The sequence below is a fragment of the Cebus imitator genome, unplaced genomic scaffold, assembly GCF_001604975.1.
Source record: "Cebus imitator isolate Cc_AM_T3 unplaced genomic scaffold, Cebus_imitator-1.0 Scaffold24, whole genome shotgun sequence".
NCBI classification, from domain to species: Eukaryota; Metazoa; Chordata; class Mammalia; order Primates; family Cebidae; genus Cebus; species Cebus imitator.
The window spans coordinates 12,000,056-12,011,637 of NW_016107339.1; the positions used below are offsets into that span (position 1 = coordinate 12,000,056).

The following is an 11,582-nucleotide window of genomic DNA, read 5'->3' on the forward strand; positions in this document are numbered from 1 at the left end:
AAAAAAAAAAAAAAAAAAAAGCAAGATTAATATCTAGAAGGTAGAAAGCAGTCATTGCCTCTCTTCCTCCAGCAGTTGATGGTTTAATAACTAGGTTTCCTTTGGTTTATATCCCCAGTTCTTAATATAAAACTTATTTGACTTCCTATCAGGAAGCACAAAAAAAAGCACCATTTAAAACCCTGGATATAGGCATTTAAGGATACAACAGCAGCAGCATTGCCGTTTGGCCAGGTTCATCACCATTCTGATGTGCTGCCCATCCTTCCACCCTCCCTTTCCTGTCCCCTGAGCCCCCTCTCCAGCCAGGCCAGATGCGAAGATTCTATTAGTCATTGATTCAGAGAACATTAAGTCTTGTCTGGAATAATTAGCTACTAAATTGCTTGTTATATGACTGTACCTTTTAGACAACATCTCAACAGTACAGTGAAGTAGCTCTCCTGGACTTGAGCTTCCAGCCAGGCATTTAGTTCAAACTCTTAAGCCTTTGTGGAATTCCTTAGGGAAAAAAGCAAGATGCCTCAGTGCCAATGCTGGGCCTTAAGACTGTACTCCCCTCTCTGTCGGGCGGGGCTCGTGGCTCAGCTTTGGGAAATCATTTTGCCAGTAAGATTGCCTGTGAATCCCTTTGAGAAGTCATCCTGATCTGAGCCTGTCTTCTGAGCACTTTGGTGCTGAATTGAAAATGGTAAGCTAAAGCAGTGACTGATCCACATAGCCTCTTTAACCTCTGTATTGTCTTGCCGAAAAAAACCTTCCCAGGTTAATAAACTTTGGTCTTTAACCTCCCTTTGTTGTGGAGAAAATGTGTCACTAATTAATGGTCCAAAGGATATCTAGTTATGTTTACTCAGTCCAGCAGCAGAACAGATAGGACTTATGCCAGGGAAGTTAGAGGCTGATTATGAAGACACCCAGGAGCAGGAATAAGGAGGATAGGTCTGCTCCACACAGAACCTCCCCAGATCTGAAGGTAAGTCTTGGAGAGCTTCCAAAATGCTGAAGTAAAAAGGAGACTTGAAGGGCCTTAGCTTGGTGAGCAAGAGGCTTGTGTCCTCCCAAGAACATGAAGGAGTTCAGAAGGGAACAACAGGCACCTAAGCTGGAGCTCACAGACGGACCTGCCCGCTCACCCTGTGTGACTGAGCATTTTCGCTCTGAATTTTCCAAGGGGTCTCTCCCTTCAAAAATCCAGTTTACTACCAGAATTTTGTTTAGCCTCTGAGAATCTCACCCTCTCACTTCCATCTGTGAACGGACATAGATGTGTTGCTCAGGGAACAGAAACATCAGCGTCCAGGGCCCAGTGGCATGGCGTTAGTAGTTAGAAAAGCAGTCGGCCAACTCGACTGTAAAAGAAATCAGTGTGTAGTACAGTTTTGTAAATGTCAGTCTGTTCTATTATTTTGTGATCTGAAAACTGTCACACTGGTTGGTAATCAAAGAAAAGGTTGGTGGTTAGAATAAGTAAAATTTCAGTTAGAAAAACAGCCTACCAGTTTTCCATGTGCGTTATTGAGGAAGTCAGGAGTATTTCAGGCCGTTGGGAACTGTTGTAAATGGACCTGAAGCAAGTGTTCCTCGCCCTCTTAGGTGTATGAGAGAGAGGAGTGGAAGGCCAGCAGTAGCACCTCTGCTTACTTTTGCCAACCCAGCCTCCATTTCAAAGACTTTGTCTTCTATCCTATCCAATGGCATGGTCAGGGATGGGCTCTGAGGAGGCAGTGAGGCCCTGCCTTGGTTTGCTCAGCTGTGGTGTGTAGTCTCCAAACAGCTTAAGGGTTTTTAAGGAGTTTTCTCACATGAGCACCTTCACTTCACTCATCTACCATCAGCAGCAGGAAGGTTAACATCCCTGGGACCATTTCAGTTTTAAAAGTGATAAACCGTTACAGGTGTACCATCCAGATACAGTCTCCTCTTGGCCAGGTTCAACAGGTGTTTCCAGGGAACCCTGTGGGTTAAGAGGCAAAGTAGCCGAGATGTGTTGTTTTTCCGGAAGACAAAAGTATTTCTTGTCCCTTTTCCCTCATGCTCATATGTTTTAGCTGAGGCTTAAATAGCCAAGTTGAGTAATGTCTCTGGAACTGAGACAGAGCCAAGGGCCCATGTACCCAGGGACCAGTCCCCTGAGGAATCACACAGTGGCTCAGACCAGACTGCCCTATCCCACCAGAACTCTGCTGCTATTCCTTTCCACCAGGACCACCCAGGAAAGCAAGTAAGTTAGCTTCTCATCACTAGGTCACCTGATCCTTGGGCTGCAGGATGAGGGCATATATGGATCTCCTGTTTAGACAGTTTGTTCATAATGGTAGAAAGGGGTAGAAAACGGAACAAACAAGAGACCAAGTCATTTTTGAAGAGGATGGCAAGTATGACCCCAAATGAGCTCAACAAAACTGGGAATCCAAAGAACGGTGCTTATAGGGAAAGAGGTCAGTTGTGGTCCTAAAACCTCTTGGCATCTGGTGTGGGTTTTGAAACAAGGAGCTGGGGTAAAATTGCCCTAACCCCAATCCAAACGTGCTCCAGGATTTAGGAGCTACCCAGCCTGTGGGTAAATGGTCTTGGTTTCTGTTTTTGGTTTGTTTGCGTTTTTCCAAAACAACCTTGCTTGGTACTGCATGGAAAGTGAAGCTTTTCTTCCAGCCTGCTCGGGACCACCTGTCTGGGCTGGCCTCTTCCCCGCATCTTCACAGCATTTCTAAGGAAGATTTTTGCAGTGCTCTCTGGAGCTGAGGGGAGTGGAATTTGGTCCAGAGAAGGCGGAAGAAAATAGTTTTCCTCCTTTTCTCAAGGCGGATGTTCTCAGGCTTCCTTCACACCTCCTTCCCATGGGTGCGGCTGGCAGTACAGTCAGGTAGTGGAGGAGGGCTGAGAAGAAAGGGGTACCAGTCCAGCCCCAGGATTGGTCCGAGTCAGGTACACAGCAGATACCATCCCACCTTCCTCTCTTAAGAGCAGGCCAGCCACACATAAAACCTTTCCCTGCTTTACTAATGTGTCCCTTATGTGGTACCAGCATCGGGGGCCAGGCAGACTTACCCCTGCAATCTAGAGAGAATGTTGTTACTACCCATAAAACTGACCACCCCCACATCCCACTCCTTTTTGTAAAAACAAATGCTTAAACCTGTGACCCTGCCGTTCCTTTCTATGTGTTAATGAATTTCCTTCCATTTGAGCTGTGTGGGAGGGAAGGGCATTGAAACTGTAGGTTGTAATCTTGTGCCAACCAATAAAAAACAAGTATTTCACACACATCTCTTTTAGTGTCTGGTCTCTTCTTTCCAGAGGTTTCCCTTGAGTCCTTCATGTCAATCTTGGTTTCCCCACCCCTCTGCTGGATTCTTGGGAATTGCCCTAGAAGTCAAGGGTGGCCCCGTGGAAGATTTGGTGTGCAGGGCATTCAGGTGAGAAATGCAGTGGAGAAGCCAGAGGCAGTTAGAATCGGCATTTTGTTTTATCTTGCTGTCCTTGCTACCGGGTGCCCAGAGAGAGCCCTAGTTAGACAGACAGTGCCCAGTGCTAAGGAGAGGGCCTGTCGCCCTTAGCCAAGGAGGCTTTATAGGGGGCCCAGAGGAACTGGAAGGGGAAAGAAGTGAGCCACATCCAAAATAAGGAAGCATCACAAGAAGCTTCCTTCTGTGATGGGGTGGAATCAGGAAAGGTGGAGCCATTTTTTGAAGATGTGTAGTGGTAGGGCTTGCAGGCAGAGTGGGTGGGCGTCACCAGTGGGAGAGCAGGATTAAGTGAGCTGTGTCCCGTGGTCCCAAAAGGAAGGAACAGTTTGAGCTGTAATGGAAAATAAAGTCTGGTGAGATCAAATTATGGAAAGCCACAAAAGCCAGTCTAGAGAGTTTGGTTTTATGCTTGGCGTGGACCTGAACAGGGCAGTCATGTGGCATCAGCCATGTCTCAGGAGGAGCTGGCAGGAGAGCCTGGATTGGAGCAGTCTGGAAGCTTGTGATACCATGCCTGAGGCTCTGCAGACTCGAGTGCACCTGGAAATGCAGAGGCGGACAGAGAAACAACAATGAACAGCCTATAAGTCAGAAACATCCATCCACCAAGACAAGCTGGCTGCTAGGATAGGACTCTGTTGGCAGCATCACTGGTCAAGTATAAGCCAAGGAACCTGATGGAGTCAGTGGAAGATAGTCACTTCCAGGACAAGACACACAAATCTCTGTGCCCAGATGATAATCGGTTAGTTGGTTGATTTAGAGACAGAGTTTTGCTTTGTTGCCCAGGCTGGAGTGCAGTGGCACAATCTCGACTCACTGCAGCCTCCACCTCCCGGGTTCAAGCAATTCTCTACCTCAGCCTCCTGAGTAGCTGGGATTACAGGCACCCGTCACTGTGCCTGGCTAATTTTTGTATTTTTGGTAGAGACGGGGTTCCACTATCTTGGCCAGGCTGGTCTTGAACTCCTGACCTCGTGATCCACCCGCCTCAGCCCCCCAAAATGCTGGGATTACAGATCTGAGCCACTCCACCCAGCCAATAATTGGTTCCATTTATATGATGGTAAACATCAAAGTTACCTGGTTTGTGTACTGGCTGGCTGTGTGGGAAGCCAAAAAAAAAAAAAAAAAAAAAAAAAAAAATGCACAGTGTTGGTTACTGAGCAGCAATAAACAGCCTCTTGACTTCATTTCACCACAGGACAAATTCCCTATCAGTTGGTCAGGGAACCCATTCCCCCTAAAATTCTGATTCTACAGCCTTCCTCTGTTTATTCCATGATGATCACCCTTCTTTCCTCCATCAAAGGATTCTTTCTTTTGCCAGATTTAGTGTGTATGGTGAGGCTATGAGCTCATACATGCTGAAACTGGTGATGTACTCAGGAAACCATCAACTGGCCACCTCTAATTGGGACATGAGTGTTCTGGAAACACCCCACTCGCCCATGTCAGATCATTATGGACCATTCTAAAGCTGGTCCATCATCACATTTACATGATGATTCTGTTTTATTCTCAGAGGGCAAATGGCAAGGTTCAGGATTACCTTTCTGCAGTCTGGTCTTCCAATGGCCTGCAGGACTTCTGGCTAGAGAGAGAGAAATCTAAAGAGACGCTCCAAAACTTTGGACATGGGTGGAGAGAGGAAATCAGCCCCAAGGACACCAGTGCTGCTCCTAACATTGTGGGGACCAGCTTCGCATTTCCTCTATCCTTTGTTGACATGCCGGGTGGTGGCTCTGACCGTCTAAGCCAGTTCGAGTTGGTAGAATTCCTGCTCATCTCCAGTCAGGCTGGCTTCCATTTATGAAGACCTGATAACTGCTCCAAGAAAGCCTGGTGTTACAAGCCATGGCCTTGCTTGCTTTCTGGTTTCCAGCAGATTTCAGCGGTGAAGGGTTTATTTCCCATCCTTGATCTTGTGACATCCAGCTAACATCTCAGCATCTGAAGATGCAGCCATGAGGTTCCATGTTCTGTGTTCTGAATAACAGCGATGTGCTAAACCTAGGACACACAGTCCTCACAGAGGCACCTGATTGGTGACAGATGGCACCAAATGAGAGAGATGACAGCCTGGGAAAAGTAAACCACTGGGGGAATGTGAAGTAGGAAGGAGCAATATCAGAGAGAGCTCGGGTGGGAGGACCATGGAAGAATGGGATGGAGATAAATTCAGAAAAGGGAGCTTTGCGCAGTGGCAGTATCGTAGCCAATGAGGTTTACCCAAGGCGCGATTATTGCTAATTGAAAATTTTCCCAATACCCCGCCATGACGACTTGCAATATAGTTGGCATTGGCAATTTTTGACAGTCTCTACGGAGACTGAAAAAAATAGTAATTTTTTTTAAAAAGGAATTCAGAAAAGGGAAGGCTCTCTGGTGTCATTCATCCGAAGGCTCTCTGGTGTAATAGAAGATATGAATGTTGGGAATTAGCCCAGGATGCAGGTCTCTGCGCCGCTGTTGACAAGCTCTTTGATCTTGGACAAATTACCATCCATGCTCCTTCCTGTTCAGTGGGGAAGAAGTCTACATCTCAGGATCATTGTGTTAAATAAGGGAAAGACTGTGTGTGGCACCAAAGTCAAGGTGTGATTATCAAATGGTGGCACCTCTTTGGAAATGCCAAGGCCTGTGCTGAGTTCGCTAAATAAGACACAGAGTCCCAACAGACACAAGGAATCACAGTGCAGAGCGATGAAGGCAATAAAGGAAGCCCGAGGAAGTGCCTAACCTCAAAGGAGGCGTTGTCTGAGAGGATCTGTGAGGGATGCATGGGATCCCTGCCTGAAGGGACAGCATGTTCGAAGGCAGAGCAGTGTGTTAGGGGAACCTGATAGGGATAGCGGGCAGGGAGGAGGGAGAGGCCGGAGGTGCCATGGGAAAGGTTAGCTGGGGTCGGATGGCTTAGCAGGCTGTGTTTGAACTTTACTCTGCATGCCTTGGAAGCCAACAATGATTTTAAAACAGAACAGTGACTGCATCAGGTCGGACATTTGGGGAAGATGACACTGTCTATTCTGTGTTTCTTGTGTTCCTGGCCAGGTAGTGGTCACTGTTTCACAGTTAGTCTTTGCAGTCCTGTGAGGCATAGGTCATGGTAAAGGAAATGGGGCTTAGGGAAGCTGTTTTCTAAAGGACCCAGACAACCTTCTCTAAAAACCACAGGGCAACGCACCAAGGATGTCTAAGACAATTTGGAGAAACTGCCAGGAAAAAACACAGGACTACAATGGAAGTCCTGTGTTCAGTCAGTATCAAGACTTAATGTAAAGGTACAGTAACTAAATGTGATCAATGGAATAGCTGGATAGAAATAGAAATCGGCTGGGCGCGGTGGCTCACGCCTGTAATCTCAGCACTGTGGGAGGCCGAGGTGGGTGGATCACGAGGTCAAGAGATCGAGACCATCCTGGTCAACACGGTGAAACCCCGTCTCTACTAAAAATACAAAAAATTAGCTGGGCATGGTGACGCGTGCCTGTAATCCCAGTGACTCAGGAGGCTGGGGCAGGAGAATTGCCTGAACCCAGGAGGCGGAGGTTGCGGTGAGCCGAGATCGCGCCATTGCACTCCAGCCTGGGTAACAAAAGCGAAACTCCGTCTCAAAAAAAAAAAAAAAAAAAGAAATAGAAATCAATCAGACAATAAAAGTGAGCTGGGGACCAAGAAACAGACCTGTGCATACATGGGAATATGGTAGGAGCCAGAGGAACTATGCACCTGAGTGGGGAAAGGAAGGATTCTGTAGTAGGTGGTGTTGGGACAATCAACCAAACAGGAAAAAATGATTTCACAGCCAGGCACAGTGGTTCACACCTGTAATCCTAGCACTTTGGGAGGTCAAGGCGGACAGATCACCTGAGATCAAGAGTTCGAGACCAACCTGGCCAAAATGGTGAAACCCCGTCTCTACTAAAAATACAAAAATTAGCCAGGGGTGGTGGCATGTGCCTGTAATCCCAGCTACTCAGGAGGCTGAAGCAGGAGAATCACTTGAACCCAGGAGGTGGAGGTTGCAGTGAGCCAAGACTGCACCATTTCACTCCAGGCAGGCAACAGAAGGAGACTCCGTCTCAAAAAAAAAAAAAAAAAAAATCCTTACTTCACACATCATTTATGAAAATAAATTCACAAATATGAAAAAAGTCATAAAAATGTTTAGAAGAAAATATGGAAGTTAAGTAACATATCCAAGGTAACAGAAGAACTGCAGTTCAACATAGGGGTCTGATGTCAGAACCTGCTCCCTTGGCAGTCCTCTCCTGGTCACTTCAGACTGTAAGATGGACCGGGGCAAGGGGAAACTGAAGGTGGGGAGGGGCAAATGAGGGCTGGATTTGCACCCTGTCCCTAGACACCTCACAGGAAGCGTTGCTAGGGAGGCAGAGGGAGGAACTTCCTCATGACATCAACATCACTCAATAAACGCACTGGTGATGAGCTTAGATGCTGACAGGTGTTTTGTGTGAGAGAGAGGGAGACCATCAAGTACTCAACAAACATCTATTGAAGGCGGATGGGTGGTCCTTAGGCTTAGGTAGGTGTGAAGAGGATACAAATAACAGCAGTGAGCCTTTACATGATAGAGCAGGAAGGATTTTAGGGATCATCTAGTCCAATCTTGTTTCACAGATTGAGAAGTAGACACGATGAGAAGGAATTTCACCAGTATTCTAATTTGAAACTCTAAGTGGAAAATACAGATCACTGGCCATGCTGTAAATAGCTAATTGCTCCATTTGTACTGACAAAATATTTTTTTAAATTATTATCCTGGCTGGGCGAGGTGGCTCATGCCTGTAATCCCAGCACTTTGGGAGACTGAGACAGGTGGATCACTTGAGCTTAGGAGTTTGAGACCAGCTTGGCCATCATGGCAAAATCCCATCTCTACTAAAAATACAAAAAAAAATGAGCAGGGTGTGGTGGTGCACGCCTATGATCTCAGCTACTCAGGAGGCTGAGACACAATTGCTTGAACCTGGGAAGCGGAGGTTGCAGTGAGCCAAGATCGCGCCACTGCACTCCAGCCTGAAAGCCAGAGTAAGACCCTGTCTCAAAAAAGAGAAAAGAAGGCCTGGTGTGGTAGCTAATGCTTGTAATCTCAGCACTTTAGGAGGCTGAGGCACTTTAGTAGGCTGAGGCAGGATCATGAGGTCAGGAGTTCGAGACCAGCGTGACCAACATGATGAAACCCCGTCTCTACTAAAAATACAAAAAAAATTAGCTGGGTGTGGTGGCGCATGCCTGTAATCCCAGCTACTCAGGAGACTGAGGCAGGAGAATCACTTGAACCGGGGAGGCTGAGGTTGCAGTGAGCTGAAATCGTGCCGCAGAGGGAGATTCTGTCTCAAAAAAAAAAAAAGGGTTATCCCACTCTGGCCACCAAAGTCTCTCAGCCCATGCCACATCAAGACCCATGTCCATGACTTCACTGCTCATTCACCAGTCATTACTCCATCTTTCTTGTCCCCATATCCTTCCAGTGTAGTCTCCCTCAGAATCCCAGACCTAAATTAATCCATCCATTTTTATCCCCTCCTATCTGAGAGCTGAGCCTGCCCAGAGAAAACCATATACCATGGGGTCACTCTGGATTCATGCCTCCCCCCTACTCCACCTCCAGTTTCCTGTCAGTGGCCAGTGACTGCCACATTGACAAGTCCAAAGGTCACAAGTGGTCACCTGACCACTGACCGCCGGCCCCCAAGCCCTGTGGTGTCCTTGGCAACATTTCTTGTTCTCTTCCTACCCATAGCTTTCAGGGTAAAGTTCCACCTCCTTAGATTAGTACCCAATGCCTTTTGTGAGTTGGTCCCTGCCTACCTAACCAAACTGATTTCTTGCCACTGCCTCATCCTTGTATTCTCCTGGCCTCATAGAACTTCTTGCAGTTCTCCAAATGCATGCTATGCCATCTCACTCTTTCACAGTTTACATGTTCTGTGCCCTCCTTTGGGAAAGATCTCTAAGATACTTCTCCCTACGCTGGACTATGTCGGCTTGGACATGCCCCTGTTTTGAAGGTGCCTTCCGCAGGAAGGGAGGATTTGTCTCTATTGTGGTATTCCAGCCAAGTGGTGCAGAGCAGCTACCCTGGAAATGAAATGACATTTTGGGGATGTCCGCAGCACAAGAAATATGTGCCAGTGTCAGCTGGTCCCCTCAACACCCCCCCCTCCACATACCCCTTCACTTCCCCCAAAACCTGGAAGCAAATGCAAGGTGCCCTGGGACCTGGTGCGGGAAACCGTTGGGAGCAGGTGGGGAGAGTTATGTAAAGACGCTCTTCCCTTTGGGGCAAGGGTGACATTCAAACAGTCAGAATGAACTCATGATGGAGACCTCTCCTCTGAGGCCCCTTCCCCAGGTTCCTCTTCCTGCCTTGAGTCTGGAGGGCAATGAAGTGGGAGGGGGAGGCGTTTTTCCAGGAGAAGGAAACCCTCAGTTCCTGTCACTCTTATCTCAGCTCAGCAGCCTGTGAACTTGTCCAGACCTGAGGCAGGAGCTAACGGCAGGCTGGCCATTTCCTGCCAGGCCTGTGCCTGGGACGGGCAAAGGAAGCCAAGTTTGGGTGAGCCAGGAAAGGAGGAGAGGAAGAGGGGCAGGTATGGGGCTGGCGGTTCATGGGGTGCAGATGAAATTTGTTTTGCTTGGGGCAAACTCCATCTGAGGAAGTTGAGTGGACCAATTTTAATAGCTCATATTATTTTTCTAGTGTTTTTCAACTTATAAAACACTCTCCCATAAAGTTCAGACCATTCCTTGAACACCTACTACCTGCACAGGCCCAGGGCCAGACCTTCACATTCACCTGAGAGGCAGGTACTTCCCTTCCTGCCTCACTGCAGGGCGGCTGCAGCCTGCAGGGAACTGGAGGACGGGGAAAATCAGTAGAATGTGGAGCAGGTGGGGAAGGAAAAGGAAAGCTGGGGACAGAGAATAAACATCTTGCAAGTCAGGCCTCTGTGCTGTCGGGCTGGTCAGTGAGGGGTTCCCCCTGCTGAATCTTCAGGACCCACCGAGTCCCTGCTCACTTATCCCTTGGGGATGTGCGGGCCCAGCATGGGCACCTCCGCCTCCCTCCCCTAGCCATGGCCCTGCCCAGCCCCACTGACCTCTTACCTCAGAGTGGGGTGGGAGCCCAGGGCTGACCTGGCCCCAGCTCCAGCCTCCCACAGGAGACCAATGGGCTTCCAACTGGTAGAGATGGTGGGAAAACCTCTCGAGCGAAGGCAGGTAAGTGGGAAAACATAGGGGCTGCACAAGGAACCCCAAGTGATTCCGCAAAAAAGCGAGCTCGTGTAGGAAAGAGCCTGGAAGCGGGTGCCCTGGGGTCGGGACACTCCGGGCTGGCCGGGCAAGCCTGGGCCTGTGCAATAAGGCAGGCCGGGAGAGTCCGCTGCAGCCTCGGCTCCTCTTCCTCCCTGTGTCCGCCCCTTGCCAGACCCTGGGGCCTGGTCTGTGGAGTCATCAGTCATTATTTCCACTAATTAATTTGTAAAAGGCTCTTTAAAAAACAACTTTTTTTGGCCAGGCTCAGTGGCTCACACCTGTGGTCCTAGCACTCTAGGAGGCCGAGCTGGGAGGATGGCTTGAGCCCAGGAGTTCAAGACCACCCTGGACAACAAACCGAGACTCCTTTTCTACTAAAACGAAAAACTTAGCCAGGCATGGTGGTACGGGCTTGTAATCCCAGCAACTTGAGACTGAGGCAGGAAGATCCCTTGAGCCCAGGAGTTCGAGGCTGCAGTGAGCTATGATGGGTGGCACTGAACTCCAGCCTGGGTGACAGAATGAGAGCCTATCTCTAAAAAAAATTTTTTTAATTAAAATTAATTTAAAAATTTAAGATAAATTAAAAAAAAAATTTAGGCCAGGCACAATGGCTCATGCCTATAATTCCAGCACTTTGGGAGGCCAAGGGAAGAGAATTGCTTGAGCCCAGGATTTTAAGACCACTGGGACTAAAGGCACAGTCACCACCCTCTGCTAATATTTTTTTAGTTTTTAGTGGAGATGAGAGGGTCTCACTATTTTGCCCAGGTTGATCTCCTATCTCTTGGCTCAAGCAGTCCTCTTGCTTTGGCATCCCAAAGT

At 48.2% G+C, this 11,582-nt stretch overlaps 1 protein-coding gene and 1 non-coding gene across 2 annotated transcripts in view; both read left to right on the forward strand.

The window, feature by feature from the left end:
- The window catches only part of NUDT3 (nudix hydrolase 3), a 127,893-nt gene extending 124,056 nt beyond the window's left edge, over window positions 1-3,837 (forward strand). The window contains exon 5 of the mRNA XM_017522292.2: window positions 3,786-3,837. Coding sequence (XP_017377781.1) covers window positions 3,786-3,817 — 32 coding nt within the window. The 3' untranslated portion in view covers window positions 3,818-3,837. The remainder of the gene's footprint in view (window positions 1-3,785) is intronic.
- A 1,825-nt stretch (window positions 3,838-5,662) lies between these two features.
- Window positions 5,663-5,802, forward strand: LOC119470241. Its single transcript, XR_005199123.1, has one exon. It is a non-coding gene; the product is annotated as a U4 spliceosomal RNA (small nuclear RNA).
- The last annotated feature ends 5,780 nt before the right edge of the window (window positions 5,803-11,582 follow it).